General features: G+C 51.0%; 4 protein-coding genes across 4 annotated transcripts; 2 read left to right on the forward strand and 2 right to left on the reverse strand.

Moving 5' to 3' along the window:
- Positions 1-711: 711 nt before the first annotated feature.
- Positions 712-6,378, forward strand: STEHIDRAFT_149863 (uncharacterized protein). The gene is made up of 9 exons (XM_007309188.1): positions 712-753; positions 824-1,034; positions 1,103-1,159; positions 1,226-1,258; positions 1,322-1,370; positions 3,152-3,348; positions 3,516-3,807; positions 3,871-4,359; positions 4,421-6,378. Exons 2-9 carry the CDS (start codon positions 1,005-1,007, stop codon positions 6,109-6,111), a joined length of 2,838 nt encoding a protein of 945 aa, XP_007309250.1. The 5' UTR covers positions 712-753; positions 824-1,004; the 3' UTR covers positions 6,112-6,378.
- Positions 6,379-6,556: 178 nt separating this feature from the next.
- Positions 6,557-7,883, reverse strand: STEHIDRAFT_125001 (uncharacterized protein). Its single transcript, XM_007309189.1, has 3 exons — positions 7,833-7,883; positions 7,524-7,755; positions 6,557-7,429 (listed from the first exon to the last, which is right to left on the reverse strand). The coding sequence occupies exons 1-3, from the start codon at positions 7,846-7,848 to the stop codon at positions 6,757-6,759; spliced, it is 921 nt and encodes a 306-aa protein (XP_007309251.1). The 5' UTR covers positions 7,849-7,883; the 3' UTR covers positions 6,557-6,756.
- Positions 7,884-9,102: 1,219 nt separating this feature from the next.
- On the forward strand, positions 9,103-13,761 carry STEHIDRAFT_161607 (uncharacterized protein; the record flags this gene model as incomplete). Its single annotated transcript, XM_007309190.1, has 9 exons — positions 9,103-9,289; positions 9,376-9,566; positions 9,630-9,824; positions 9,885-9,961; positions 10,045-10,124; positions 10,182-10,506; positions 10,566-10,672; positions 10,738-11,435; positions 13,630-13,761. 9 exons carry the CDS (start codon positions 9,103-9,105, stop codon positions 13,759-13,761), a joined length of 1,992 nt encoding a protein of 663 aa, XP_007309252.1.
- A 71-nt stretch (positions 13,762-13,832) lies between these two features.
- On the reverse strand, positions 13,833-15,257 carry STEHIDRAFT_171795 (DUF567 domain protein). The gene is made up of 5 exons (XM_007309191.1): positions 14,934-15,257; positions 14,745-14,870; positions 14,559-14,652; positions 14,268-14,364; positions 13,833-14,144 (listed from the first exon to the last, which is right to left on the reverse strand). The coding sequence occupies exons 1-5, from the start codon at positions 15,151-15,153 to the stop codon at positions 14,052-14,054; spliced, it is 630 nt and encodes a 209-aa protein (XP_007309253.1). The 5' UTR covers positions 15,154-15,257; the 3' UTR covers positions 13,833-14,051.
- Between the last annotated feature and the right edge of the window lie 70 nt (positions 15,258-15,327).

Below are 15,327 nucleotides of genomic sequence, written 5' to 3' on the forward strand. Positions count from 1 at the left end.
ATGGGCAAAAATGTATCACCGAAGGACATGCACACGTTTGGCGCCTCGCCTGGGTAGCCGCCCGTTTTTGAAGTCTCGAAGATGCTGAAAACGACTCACGACGTCAAAGGGATACAGTGAGGCATGGCTTTGTGGTTGCTCGCGACAAAAGAGCCAAACAAAGAGAGGAGACTCATAGGTCCGCTTTCGCTGCAGAGGAATACACGATGCAGCGGCAGTTACCAAATGCGCGCCTCGCAATTACTAGCGTGAGGCAAGGATGGGTCAGCTGAGGAGCGGTGGCGTTACGTGGCGATACAACAAGCCTGAGAAAGGGTACAAATACGTTAGAGCGCCGCGCACGAGTATCGCAGTGGGGGAAAACGAATGTATCCACAGAGACAATGAGGTGTGTGGCCCAGTGAAAAGCAGAAAAAGGACGTTGTGGCGCGCAGCGATCTCGAGGCAGAAAAGCTGAGAAAGGAAATACGCAAAAGGAGGGAAATCACGCCCGATAAACGGGCGAGTGGCGTCATCAAAATCGAGGAAAGAATCAGATCGCATCGGGCCACGTGGTAATATTTGGACTTGAGCAAGTTGTCCGCGACCGCAACGCTTCCTCCTGGCTTCATCTTTCCTTCCCCCACGACCATACGAGCCTTGCTACTCACACTTTACGAGTGGCCATTAGACTAGAGGCCAAGGAAGGAAAATATTCGGGGTATTTGCTTTGACTGTGCCGCAGACAATCCAGACGACGCCCAGGAGCTTGAGGTGAGTGGTGCTCCGACTCGATCACGTTTTCGCTCTCGGCAAGAGTTTCGGCTGGGCTGACCCTCCCAAGCCCTTTCTGCTTATCATCGTACCCCAGTTTCATTCATCTTACCCTCAACCTCGTCGATTCTGCTAGGCAGCCCTTCATATACGACCAACTGGACGAACTGACAAGGATCAAGTATCTGTACTACAGAGCACGACTCACGAAATAACCAACTCTTTACGACTCGGACTATCCAACCGTTACGATGGCACCGACTTTGGGACAATTTTCTCCAGTGCGTCTCTTTCCGCTCTCACACAGCGACTATGTTTCACTCATTGTTGTGCGGGATTGGTGGTTTAGTTTCAGGTCGATGTACCTCACGTCGCATATGCCGCCCTAGGAGGATTCGTCGTCTTCGTGAGTGCTTTCCTTGGCATCGTAACTCAAAAATTGCATTGCCTCAGACGAATCGTTGCGATGTAGTTTGGGATGTTCTCGCTCTTCATACGAGAGAAGGTGCGTCCTCTGTCTCAGTATCAACTTTGGATGCGGCGGGCTGATCTACGATGGGATGTATAGCTCTATATCGGCGAAGCATGCTGGGCATTTTTATTTGGTGTCATCATTGGTGAGTGTTCTTTCGCCTTATAACTGTGTTCAGGCCTCTCTCTCCTTCTTGGTCGTCGGCGCAAGTCTATTCGTTCAAATCGTGGAGGAGCATACTCCACTGCAACTTCTCTCCTGTTACCTGCTTCCCGCTGTGGTGTATCTCCGGGCTGATCTCGTCCTTGACGATGCCAAGTCATTCCTTGTTTCTCTCTACCAATGATTAGACAGGCACGTTCGGGGATAGCCAAGTCTTTGTGGCCCAGCGGAACATGTCAGGCAAATACAGACGGTGCGCCTTGGCTATGCGTACCGGACATATAGTGCGTGACTGGTCCTCCAATGTCGTCACGATCGACCTTGGTCCTTGCTGTGGGACTTCGGGTGTAATCCGAGTGCAATCCTCCTTTTCCCCAATGCCCGTCTTCCATTGTTCTCGAGCATTGCTCGGATAGCCTGACTGATTGTGCTATTGCTGACTATGCAACGGGCTATTATGTCTGTCAGTATTGTGCCAAACATGCGTCTTGGGCGTTGCACCCACTTAGCTGCTTTTGGGCTCCTTATCATCTTCAGAATCGATTGTACGCGACATTTCTTGAAGCGGCGTCCTAGAAAGGGGGCGGTTCTTCCGTTTGTGGAGTAGACCTTCAGGAACTGCGAGGTTTAGTTTATTCAGCGCAACTTCGTTTTCGGAGTACTGAGGCGATTTGTATGGGAGCAACGTAACGCGTAACGCGCCCTCCGTTCCGTTGCCAGAACAGCGTTACGTGACGCATAACAAGGGCTCCGTTGCTACGAAAAAGGCGTTATTTAATAATTTTTGGGGCGGCTACGGCGCCACACCACCTGGGGTTGCAATCGTAACGCACCATCCAGAGGCCGTTGCTATACTCCGGACCGTAACGCTTGACCTCGTCGTTGCTCCCATACAAATTGCTTCAGTATGTCTCGTCGCTTTCGGAAGGCTTATGACTAAAACGAGAGGCCTTCCGAGGGTATGTGGTTCTTCTCCGGAGTGCTTGAACGGATCAGGAGCCAATCCCGTCTTCGTGCACCAGTATCGCATCTTGCGTGCTGGATTTGCGCGGCGGATGTGTGGTATGCTGGAGTTCAGCTAATTGAGAAGGGCTTTTCTCCCTGGTGCTCTCCGCCATTATGCCATTGGTCACTTTGTGGATGGCGGGCAATGCACCAGGCAAGGCGCCACAAAGCCCTCTCTTTGCTTGCGGAGGCTCTTACCGGTATCATTGTGCGAAGCCTATCAGAGTAGAGTACGTTTGTCGGATAAGCCGCTGCTGATGGCATGTCTCTGTCCTCCTGCCATACCAAGCTCTGCCGCTATCCTATTAGCTTCCCGAATAGCAGGCGCGATTGGCTCGCGTTCATTTGAACCGATATAATACGATATGAACGGCGGTAACCGCACGAGATTAATACTCGTATGGGTGGCACACGACCTGTTCAGAGCCACACCTGCAGCCCTGAGCCGAGGGTTGACTTGACCAGGAGACCCACTTGCTCCGTGCAGACATCAAGGCGTACCCGTTGCCCTCTTCGTGTCTTCAACGCTCGCTTTGCATGGTTGAGTAGTCCGATTTGTGTGTCACAATATTTGCATCTGCCATCACCATCTTCTCACCCTTGGAGCACGTCTTACGAGTTCCACTTTCCTTCATGGGCTACACAGTTTACGCCGCCTGTTAATGGAACGACCATATATTCTCCTATGACTCTGCCTCTGAAATACTTCCATGTCTCACCAACGCCACAATTACTGACCGCGAACTTCTCTTTGTATAGGTCCATACTGCGCCGATATCTTCAATCCCCGCGGGTGGGGCAACGGTGACGAGGACGTTGTCAATACGATCACCCTGGAATTTACCCGTGTTGTCCTCGCTATCGGTGTCTTCGCGATCGGTGTCGAACTCCCGAAACAGTACATGAAAAGACATTGGAAAAGTCTAGCCTTCCTGCTGTTTCCCTGTATGACTTGGGTGCGTTTCCTTTTCGATTTTTGGTTGCATGGTTTCCTCGTACCCTGGTACACATCTGTGGCCCTCTGCCGTTCGTCGTACGGTTGATCGGGACAGGCGGTCTGCTTCTTCCAACATCTTCTTTCATTCCTGCCCTACTCACTCTCTATTTCCTTCTTTGCATCCAGGGCTGGTTCGTCTCCGCGGGGCTCATTTACGCCCTCATACCGAAGCTCAACTTCCTCTCCTCTCTCGCCATTGCCGCATGCCTTACACCAACCGATCCTATCCTCGCGGCGGCCGTTGTTGGTGGAAAGTACGCTGATAAGCACGTCCCTGCTCACTTGCGGCATCTGCTTGCTGCAGAGAGCGGGTGTAACGACGGAGCGGCATTCCCGTTCTTGTATATCTCGCTGTACTTGATCATTGACAAGAATACGGGTACGGCGGTGAGTGACTGGTTCGTTGTCCTATGGCTATGTAGGTTTTCTGTTCCCTCCACTTACCAATGAATTCAATATACTGACTGCCTTGGTGCTATAGACGAGGTGTTCCTTGGAATCGTCTTCGGCGCTATCATCGGCTTTGGGTTTCGACACCTCATGAAATTCTGCGAACGCAAAGAGCTGATCGATAGACAGTCCTACGTCGCGCAGTATGTCTCCCTCGCTCTCCTCACCATCGGCACCACCACCATGCTCGGGTCGGACGATCTTCTTGCCGCCTTCTCCTGCGGGACGGCATTCGCCTGGGACGGGTTCTTCAATCGTCAGACGGAGGAATCCGTGTTCAGCAGCGTGATTGATCTGCTATTCAACGTGGCGGCATTCGTGTTCGTTGGAGCGTGGACGCCGTTCAGCGATTTCAGCAGCGAAGAGTTTAGTTTGGACGTGTGGAGGCTGGTCGTCATTGCGATACTTGTCTTGTTGTTGAGGAGGTTGCCGATTATGTTGGCGCTGTATAAGTGGATCCCGGACGTGAAGAATTTCCGGGAGGCGGTTTTCAGTGGACACTTTGGCCCCATGGGCATCGGTACGTTCTTTGCCCGTCCTCTGATCTTACCTATGTCTACTTTGCTCATCATGATTTGTAGGAGCCATCTTCATCTCGACCCTCGCTGCCGAATCTCTCCCGGAGCCCTCGTCTCCGCCAGCAAACCAACAAGAAATCCTCGCCGGCACCATCCAACCTATCGTCGCCTTCATGGTCGTCGCCTCCATTCTCATTCACGGTCTCTCCATCCCCTTCTTCTCCCTCGGTCGTCGCGTCCACTCCGTCTCGCGTACCTGGTCGCGCCACGCCACTCTCGAGCCCACGCCCGAATGGGCCACTCACACGCGTGCCGTCAGTCGTCCTGAGGATATCGTCATCAATAGGGATGCGGATGCGCTGGAGAGAGGAGAGGTGCCGTCGCATGTGAAGGATGAGGAGGATAGTGGGGTGAGCGGGGAGGAGAAGTTTATGGAGGGTGTGGAGGCGGGTAAGGAGGAGGAAAAGAGAGATGTTGCAAGGGAGGTTGAAAGGGCTGGTGGCGTTCCGATCGTTGAGGAAGGCAGGGAAGGAAGTGGTTCGGAGACAGCTCAGGGGAGCACGCATGCACTCGGAGAGAGGAAGCTTGGAGAAGAGGAAGGACAGGAGTATAAGGAGCAGAATCTACCGGATGGGGAGGACACGGTGCAAGAGTGGAAGGAAGGGCCGCATAAGATCATCGAGAGGAGGGCAGGACCTGGGGAGGAGGTCGAAGTTGAAGTCCAACGCAATGCATACGCCAAACATCCTGACGCCGAGCCAGTTACTCAGGCGTTCCGTGGTACCGAAGGACACGTGCACGACGTCGCTGCACGATTTATGCACGGCCTTCAGCATGCCCCCAAGGACGCAGAGAAAGCGGTGGAAAAGGTGGAAGAGAAGGCAGAAAAGGCGGTGGAGAGCTTGTCACCTCATCTGTCGCCTATTACCTCACCGACCAAGCATTCGAAGGCCACGACCGAATCCCAAGCAGGACCGAGCGGTAGCGCCGATGCAGGAGGAAACGGTGGTGAGGAAGACGAAGGATGGGCTTCAGACGGGACGACTGAACGTGGTCAGAGCGGAAAACGATCAGGCTCGAGCCCAGGGTCCAGACATGGCAAGAGGCGCCTGTTCATGCACGGTGTGGGACGTATCGGTCGACGCAAGCCTACGACAGGGAATGTTACTGGAAGTCGCTCAAGCCGTCCCTCATCCGGCGCTAGCACTGGTCCTCTTCTGCAAGGGCACGATGCTGCTTCTCGGCGCTCGCCTTCGCCCACTCCTTCGAGTCCTATAGTCGTGGACTACGCTACACAACCGCCTCCTCAACCGTCTTTGCCACCGACCCAGTCTATTCCGCCTATTATGACTGAACTTGCATCTTCATCCCCATCTACTACACCTGAGGACGAGTCACCCAATACACCAGAGGACAGTCGCGGACGTCCGCCTCCACGACCGGAGGCAGGAGGCAGGAGACGGTCGAGGCAGCACCATAGACTGGATACGCTCAGGAGGGAAGGTGGTGGATCGTTTGGCAGTAGGGATTCCAGTCCTTCTAGGAGTATTAGGTGGGCGGACGAGGCTGGTGGTCCGAGGTCGCCATTGCCTTTGTCGCCTACAAGTGACACCTTTGGAGATGATGCGGGTGCAGATAGGGAGAGGGACGGTGGGGATAGTGGGGATGAAGACGGGGGAGGGAGGAGTGCAGGACCCAGGTCGAGCACTAGCGTGAGGTTCGAGTTGCCGGGTGCTGGAGAGGGAGGAAGATGAGAGCGTGATTACGAACAATAAGTGTAGGAGACCGGTGATGTTGCGCTGTGTGTTTTCATCCACTATTCCTCTCATGCCTGTTGCTATCTGATTGTCCAAGTCGTGCATTCACCTACGTGTTCGTCCTGTCACAACCCATCCAACATGTCCATATTCTAGTCTATTTCCGCATCATTTACTTACGGTATTGCATGTTCGTTACCCTGTCACATTTCTATGAGTTCGCATTTCACAACTTTGTTCGTTCAGTCCTATTTTCATGTTTTCTTTACGCATCTCCGCAATTTTTCTGTGTGGCGTCGATATCTGAGCCTTCGGCGTCTGACGAAAAAAAAAGACCTCTTTACGAATAGCTATCGTCTTTCGCCACTATATCGACATGCCTACTTCTGCACGGCCATCGAGCATTCGATTCCAACAATCAAAACGTATCGATATGTAGCTGGTTGTCTCGACCATGATGGTGTACGAAGAGATTTAGCTGATACTGGTGGCCACTCTGAGCCTCCAACGTCGATGGAACCACGCCAAATTTCAACGTCAAGCGTACGCAATCGCCAATAGGTTAGTGGGTGAGAGTACATAGAGCTACAGACAGAGCGAATCCGCAAAAAAAAGAGCATAGGTCCATCATCTGGGAAAACATCAAGCAGTCGTAGCCTCCCGCTCCATTCTCCGCCGCTTCCGCTCCTGGTCCTCCTGGATCAACCGCTCCGCCGCCGTCATCTCCTTCCTCTTCATACCCGCAATGGCAATCGGCGATGGAGAAGCAGTTTGCTTGAGAGCATTCATCTTCTTGAGCGGATTGGCGGCCATCTTGAAAGCGTTGAACTTGACGGGAGCAGCAGCAGGCGTCGTAGCTTTGGCAGCGGCAGGCTTGAACCCCATCGACAACACGACTTTCTCGCCCTCGTCCCTCTTCAATCCTTCCTCAACGGTTTTCTTCTGCCCATCAGCCTCTTCCGACCCATCTCTGCTGCCCGATGAACCTTCTCCCTTCTCCTTCGCTTCTCTCTCCTCCGCCGCAGCTCTCTCAATCTGCTCCTCAATCAACAATCGCTGTCTCATCTCGTCGCTCATCGTCGCCCTCTCCTTCTTCAAGCTAGCCTCCTGCTTCTCCAGAGCTTTGGGCGAAGAATCGATCCAAGCGATGAACCAGCCCTTCTCAGTGTCATCGACGTGGGCGACACCCGTTCTGCCGAGGTGTTTGATGAATTCGGTGAGAGTAAGCCAGCGGGTGGAGTTCATGTGAACGTGGTGTTTGTCTTGGATGTACTCCTGGTAGACGTTATTCGCCTTGACACGTTTCGTGCCCCACCTAATCATATTTAATGACATCGTCAGCATCAACTATGCAACCAAATCTAGAAGAACAGTCGATGACTGCAAAAGGATAGGGTAAAGAGACGCACCTTCTTGAGAGTAAGGTGACGAACTCCGACTGGAATTGTCCCGAATAATCCGAGATATGCTTCCCAGCCGATTCACCCACCACCAACATCTGCCGCAGGTGAGACTCAGATGCAGCATGACATTTGAAGCCATTCTCATCTCTGCATTGTTTCTCGCAGACTTGACAGTACCACCGTAGGCGCTGTAAGCCCTTCGACTTCATCTTGTTGGCAAGATATTTCGGGGTTCCGACTGTACGAAAGCCATTGAAACATGGTCATATCAGTGAGATATATAACAATGATACTATCAAAGGAAACATCACAGACCTTCAGCACGAGGCATGATGGGCTATTTGAGCGAGTAAAGGATATGGGGGAAGAGGAGTGAGGCTGAGACGATGGTGAGGAAGCTGCTGTGCTTAGTCATAAATTCGAGCCCGGAACGCTACCAATAATTCAAACTCCGAAAGCCAAGCCACTCGGGTTTCCTCAAATCTAACTTGTACCCCTTCAGACCACCACACACGCAGGACGCCAGTCGCCCGTTCTTTACTTATGATACTGTGAGTTCATACTCTCCTTCCTGCTTTTTGCCATCAGGAGAGTCCTTGAAGCATAAAGTTGGCGCGGCCATACGTATGGGGCAGGGCCGGCTCCTGAGACTCGAGAGTACTTTATATCGGTGAAATGTCTCAATGTTTCGCAGACTCGAGGTCGATTTTTTTTGTTCTCTTTGAAGCCTGCATGCCCTGACGGTATGCACCCCTGAGGTTCCCCTTAGAGCTTTACCTCGGTAAGGTGATCTGACCTGCCAGTGTCCTACATCTGCTCTAGAGTAGGGTCATCACGATCTTCCATAGCAATTTCACAGGTTCACGCAAGGAACAGGAAATACCTGCATCTTTATGCGAGAGATCTTATACACACGTAGAGGTGTTTCTCGTGTTCGCGGTGTTGCCTTGAATGAAAAAGTAATCGTCGGTTTGCGTACGTGCCACAGCTGCGTATTCTGCGGTCGCGTCAGCTGCACGCTCCTTCCTCAGTTTTGTGGCCCGTCGGTCTTGGAAGATGCGGTCTCTACGTCTCATTATCAAGGTCGCCGGAATTATGGAGCTAAGGCATTGACTGTACGATCAGCATTGCACAAGGAGGGAGTCACTAAGGTCCATGGATTTCCCGTCATTACTGGAAAAACAGAACGTATGGTCTCCTTTCTTTCTCCTTCCGATAATCTTAGACTTAGACTTGGGTGTCGGTCAGCACAGCGTATGCCCAATAATCGTCGCTTTTACCACCGGAACGCGCTTCTTTTCACTTCTTTTCAAACGTCAAAATAAGGCCTTCATACGTTAACAAACAATGGGACAACTAGAGATTGCTTTTGTGTTCCTAATAGGTCAATTCGCTAGCGCTGAATTTGTTTGTTCACTGATTCTCAGACAACCCTACCTTTGAGCAGGGGGCCACTTCACTATCACACGTGATCTGAGGTGTGTCGCTGCTTTGTTTACCCTTTGTTTGTTCTACATGTCGTTGCGCGATATAACCTTGGGCGACCATTGTTTTGCCTCTTGACCACCTACTCGTACGTTCTGAAATGCCTCACCAGGACGGAGACCCCCCATCACCCCTTACTACTCTCTCGTTCTCCGACGACAGCTCCGCAGACGAAGATAGAAATGATCTCAAAGGGTCTGCACCAGTGGGTGGCGGGGACTTCGAACGCGATGATGACGGAAATAAAGGGATGGGAAGTGAAGACGAGGATAGATATTCGGCTTCAGGTACATTCCTTCATCGAGCAGCGCCTCCCGCGTTTGCATAGACACTCCGTTGGCTGATCCATTGTTTCTTTTGATGACCTATTTAGGCGAAAGATATCCGAAGCGCCACAAGGTTGTACCATCTACAGAGGACAGCCCTGTCTCGCAGGAAGAAACGATAGTGAATTCTGCTCCCATAATTTCGAAGAAGAAGCGGGTCGGTTCAAAAGCGAAGGGTGAAAGAAACAGGGGCAAGCTGCAGACCATGTTGAGGATGCCTATGGACATCTTCTACGAGGTATAGACATCCTTTACGTTCTCGACGGGGCTTTCATGAACTGACGTTGTTTTCTGGGATTAGTGCTGCAAGATGATGTCCCCCATTGATCTTCTCAATCTTGCTCGATCGAGCAAAGACTTGCGCGAGGTCCTGATGTCTCGTACTAGCGCATTCGTGTGGAAGTCTGCAAGGCGATCTCTTGGAGCCGATATTGATCTGCCAAGAGAGTTCTCTGAGCCAGAATTCGCAGCGCTAGTCTTCGCACGCTCTTGTTCTGTAGGTCACACTCTACAACAATACAATGTACATCCCACTCAACGATATCTTGATGAGCAGGAATGTGACACCAAGACAACTAGATGGATTGACTGGCCCTTCAAACATCGCCTCTGTAGCAAATGCAGATCGAAGAAGTGAGTGCCTCCGAGCTCGTGGCTATATCTTTCGTGGCACGTTCCTGATATGAACTGGTTTATTTTCTTGATCGCCGCCTTAGTCTTTTTGACGCAGGGAGGTTCAAGAAAATATATCCTAGTGCGGACCCCGCCGTTCTCGATTTATTCCCTTACTCTCAGAGTATGTGTATCCTCTCCAAGTAAAATCCATCAGGCTAACAGGCATGTTGTACACAAGTTGGGCGTACGACCAAGAATGCCACAAAGAACAATTACTTCTGGGAAGAAGATCTTGACGACATGGTGAACGAGCGCGAAACACTCAGAAAAGATGTGAAGATGAAGAAAACAGGCGCTATGGACGCATTGTGCCAGTTCGACAAGACACACGGCGAAGCTGTGGCGAATTACATGAAGGTGGTCTCTCATTCTCTTGTGTCTTTATGGTTGACGCCTAGATCTTCTTATGCACAGGGTTGCAAGGATATGGAACAATGGCACGACGCATATGAGGATTACCGTAAGGCCGAATTGTCTGCTGCGGTAGCTGCTCGACGTGAAGCGTACGCCGACTCCGTTTTTAGTCATGTGCATCTTTTGACCCATAACGAAAATACGGTAGGATCATGAGTCATCTGGTAGATCTAGGCTACGACAGATTGGAGATGGATCGCCCCACCTTCAGTGCAACGCCCGCGCTGCATTCGAGTAACCCACTTACAGAGCGTGGTAAGCACTCATTCGCTGTTAATCAAAACATGGGACGGTCACTCATGAGGATGCGCACTTCACAGGTTGGACCCAGATCAGCCCTCAAATATTCCGGAATTGGCGTGACCGTGCACAGAATGAACGTACCAGGAAAGCCAGATGCCTCTACGCCGAATATCGCCGTAACATCCTCCCCGCAGAATGGTTTTACCTACCGTCTCTGGAACAGGCCACTCGACTTCCTTGGTGCGCAGAGATCCTTGGACGAGACGTCAAAGTGAGAGTGGTCGAGTCCGACTTTAACGTCCCGCTCACGAATCTTGCATCGTCGGTCCAAGCCTGGATCAGAGGGAAAAGAGATCAATATATCGCGATGTTGCCGGAGTGGTATCGCAGTTTACTTCCCCCAACCGCTTCCATGATCCCCACCGTTCTCACTTCTCCGTTCGTCGATGATGTCCGTCAAGGCAGGGCTGTCGGCGAGCTGCGTCCGTTTTTGGGACCATTGGAGCTCGCGATGGCGGTATTCACACTTCCGAATAGCCCGACGATATTGGTGGCGAAGGACGCCTGTCATGCGTGGAAACAAGTCGTGCCTCTCGAATTTTCTGAAGTGGGGTCGGCAACTGCATTGTATTTGTTATGGCTGGCCGGTACAGATCCGACGACCACAACAGCCGTCCGGTTCGATGCGCTGGACTACAGTTTTTGGTGTCTCAATTGTTATCACGCGAATGGGAATTCGTTCACGGGTATGAAATTGGAGACATGGAGATCAGCTGTGAGTATCTTACTCTGGAGAGATCTACGCGAATACCACCCCTTCACGCTCAATCAATGCCCTTCCTCTTGTCTAGGTCGAACATGAGCTAACAACGCTAGGAGAGACCCATATGTGGCCCGCATGGCGTGTAGTCTGTCTTGGGCAATCCTTCCCAGAACCGGAACAACAAGAAGTTTCTGCGCCCATACACACTGACCTTGATCACTGGTACTGCCAGTATTGCAGAACAGGCCAACCTATTCCCCATCCTCATGCCCACGACGACCCATTGAACACGCAAGAGTATTGTGACATCTCGTGGAATCGGCAAATGGCGGTCAATCATGTCAGGACCCAGTGAGTCTCTATCATTCTTCGCGCCGGACCTATGCTCACAACGAGCTGCATACTCTACCCATGATTCAGCCATGGGATACTCAATCCTTCAGAACATGACGTGGTGTACATCCCAAATCTAAGCTGATATTCTGGTTCTTCTTCTGTTTTTCGTTCGCATCTACTTACATATAAGTGAAATGTCATGGAATACTTATAAGATTGGTTGTGATATGCGGTTGATACTTGCTGTCGTCGTAGTGAGAGAGCAAGGATAGAGCTGGCAATAAACGCCAAGGCGCCGAAGTTGTTTGTACATATTACGATCAGAAGCCTCTGATGACGTCAGCCCGACAAGAACAATAGGGAGACAGAGCGGGAAGGGGAATTTCAATCGTCTGCGCGAAGGGCCCAATACCTTGTTCATTGTACCGGGATGCTGTCGCTCGATCTCGCCACAGAAAAGAAATCCTTTTTATTTAACCACGCCCTCCTTCAAATTCCAACATACACGATCTCCTCTCGTTCAGAGTCGTTCTAGAGCGATTCGTACGTACCCATGTCCTAGTCATGCTTTGTTTACTAGTTCTTGATACAGAACCATCTCTCCCGTCTCCAAGCCTCAGGAACCCTAGGCCACAGTCGACCTTCTCAGTCTGTCCTGACAGTCTCAAAATGGGTAGAGGAGCGACACAAAAATATGCGCCTTCACACAACGTCGCAACCTATCTCCACAACATTTGCATTTTGTTGTATTTCACTGTCAGCACTGCGTAGCGGGCACAACAGTTGAGGGTCATATATAGACATTTATTATAGAATGTTCGTCCACATCAAAGATACTAATCATCTAATTCTTTCGAGTATTTCTGCCCAAACGCCTCCTCATCCTCGTCCTCTTCCTTCCAGGTCAATATACAGTGTAGGCCCACTCCTTGATCCACCACTTTGAAGAAATTCATTTTCTGGCTCCCCTTCCCATATTCATCAAATCTGTTAGCTTAGAGGTTGAGAACATCCATAAAGGTACTCAGAATAAAATACATGCAGTGCCTAAAGTGAGTGTGCATTATCGGGAGACCAAGATGTGGTGTGGCACCCGAGCGCCACAAAATATGGGTCCTTGATCCAACCCCGCACTGCACGATTCCCCCTCATAAAAAAAATACATGCTCATTAATAACCTCGATATAACCTTAAATGCACTATATGCACAGTTTTTATGAGTGATCTTGAGGCTGGAGGAGCTGTAGGCGGCAGATTTGCAGTGGATCAAGGACCGGGGTTGGATCAAGGAGTGGGCCTACACTGTACTGTACTTTTTCGCGCACAAGTTCACGCCACCGCCCCTCGGCCGTTGCCGAGATGACATAATCCATTCGTGTCCCGGTTCGCAAGCAGACCGGGACAAGGGACAATGTTCGTGAACATCGACGCTTTTGCAGGGAGACGACCTTTCGTAACCGTTCAACAGGCATTTACCTCTGAATTTGGGTGGAAGAGCTCACCCAGTAGCAAAATCTAACCCAAAGTGTGTCTCGGAGGCCTTCCTGGAGGTCAATTTAGGAGCCTAAAATATATTCATATTTTCGTCAAATTTGGGTCAAATTTTGGTTTGTCCTACTTACAAGTTCCGTGCACGTCAATGGGGTGGGACTGTCCCGCGGCACAAGTTCGTTCGCGGCCCCCATGGGACACGGGACACGAACTTGTGCGCGAAAAACTACAGTAGGTGCGCGTGGAGGCAACAACCTGCCTGTACTCGAGGAGTCAAACATTTGTCTGTCAAAGATATACAATAACATCTCCGACATATCCGTCGATGCGTGATTATCCCGTGTCCAATGGATCATGTTTCAAAGAACTCACGGAGTAGAAAAGTGCCTCGTATTGGACGAAGGATGTTGGTGCGGTGATTGCGACGACAGTGGTGAGGAGAATGAGGAGGAGGGTGGATGCGTTGGCGGAGGGGGCGGCGGCGGAGGAGTCTTCCGTATTGTTCGCTTAGACGAAGCAGCATAGGATGCTCTTCATACATGTCTAGGTGAAGTCAGCTGTCTAAGTGCCGGCGCGATCGACCGCTGAAACGTTGCACCGTTCGTGATATTGAGAGAGGAGACAGAGCCAAAAACACAGTACAGATAGGCAAACCAGGAGCAAAACGTCCGTACAAAAATCGGGCGGTTGATGACACCCATGGTTCCGGCGCCGAAAGATAAACGTATAGAAGAGAAGCAAAATCCAGAAGACAGAGATGTGAGATATAGAATAAATAATCAACGGGCCTCCACCAGCACTCTAGTTGGAGGACTCATTGAATGCCTCATCGAAGCAAACGCAGAGCGCAGCGATGAGGGCGACATCGACGCCTGGTGCGATAGTGACGGCGTACTGTGGCGTGGTGGACATGAACAGCGCGAGAGGGAATAGGGGGAAGAAAGTATGGAGAAAGGGAGAACAAAGACGAAGATTCAGTGAAATGTACGCAGACCAAGTCAGGGATAAAAGACTTACGGTCTGTTGTCCACCCACAGCTTCCCTCACATTGAACAATTTCCTCGAAATCTGTGCGACGACGCGATCTGTGCCTGCGAGGGTTATTATGGCGGATCTGTCGTGTCAAGGGGAGAAGAGAGGTTAGTGATAAAGTCGTTTGAGAGCCGAAGGAGGAAGTGTATGGACGGAGACCGTAGTGACGCGACGGGATGCACGAAACAAAGAGGATAGAGGCAGTCGTTGGAATGGTAAAATTATAACGAAGAGTGAGGGGTTCGGGTGAGAAAGGGGACGGAAGAGAAGACTAACCGATCAAACCAATCACCCTTGCATTCAAGCTCTATGTGCTCGTGAGATGAGGAGGCAAAGTTATGGAAGGATGCTACCATGCGCGATGTTCCGACTGTGCACAAGAAGAAGATTAATTTAGTGACCGACAAAAGGTTGTGATAGGAGGCGCAGAAAGAGGAAGGGGGGCTGAAAATGAAGACTCACTCGAGAACCTCTTCTTGACCGTGCACAGATCGGTCCCATCCATTGCCTCGATCAGCTGCGTCTTGTGGAACGCAATGACCTTATTCCTCAACGTGAACAATGGCGTCCCTCTCGCATCCTTGAACTCTATTACACAGCGTCACTATCAGAATCACCATAAGTCTACACGATGAAGAAAAGATTACACACCCTTACGATCCCTCCAGCTGAATGCTTGTCCGTGGCACCTGACGATATCGTGCCCTGCAGAGTTTTTGATACTGAAATCGTCGCCGCTGAAACTCCATATCTTCTCTTTCATGATGAGCGTCTCAACATGAGGAGCGCAAAAGGCGGGGTTGAGACCTATTGGTGGGTTGAATGGCTGAAAGTTGACGTTGTGATGCGAGGATTGACCAAAAAGACCCATTGTGTATAGAGTTGACGGTAGGAGTGGTCGCAACAGGTGTGGAGGGGAAATGTATGACTAGAGGTAGATTGGTGCGATACGTTGGATATATACCTTCGATTGTGCTAGGCAGTGCACTCACTAGCACTTGTGAATGCAAATTGTGTAAGACGTGGAGTAGCACTGCCAATCGCA

The sequence above is a fragment of the Stereum hirsutum genome, assembly GCF_000264905.1.
Source record: "Stereum hirsutum FP-91666 SS1 unplaced genomic scaffold STEHIscaffold_17, whole genome shotgun sequence".
In the NCBI taxonomy this organism is placed as follows: domain Eukaryota; kingdom Fungi; phylum Basidiomycota; class Agaricomycetes; order Russulales; family Stereaceae; genus Stereum; species Stereum hirsutum.

Coding starts and splice junctions, on each gene's coding strand:
- STEHIDRAFT_149863 (XM_007309188.1), top strand. CDS start 1,005: ATGGCACCGACTTTGGGACAATTTTCTCCA. Junction 1,160..1,225: donor TAGGAGGATTCGTCGTCTTC/GTGAGTGCTTTC, acceptor GTTGCGATGTAG/TTTGGGATGTTCTCGCTCTT. Junction 4,360..4,420: donor CTTTGGCCCCATGGGCATCG/GTACGTTCTTTG, acceptor CATGATTTGTAG/GAGCCATCTTCATCTCGACC.
- STEHIDRAFT_125001 (XM_007309189.1), bottom strand. Junction 7,430..7,523: donor GTCACCTTACTCTCAAGAAG/GTGCGTCTCTTT, acceptor AAATATGATTAG/GTGGGGCACGAAACGTGTCA.
- STEHIDRAFT_171795 (XM_007309191.1), bottom strand. CDS start 15,153: ATGGGTCTTTTTGGTCAATCCTCGCATCACAACGTCAACTTTCAGCCA. Junction 14,871..14,933: donor CAGCTGGAGGGATCGTAAGG/GTGTGTAATCTT, acceptor GCTGTGTAATAG/AGTTCAAGGATGCGAGAGGG. Junction 14,653..14,744: donor GGTCAAGAAGAGGTTCTCGA/GTGAGTCTTCAT, acceptor TCTTGTGCACAG/TCGGAACATCGCGCATGGTA.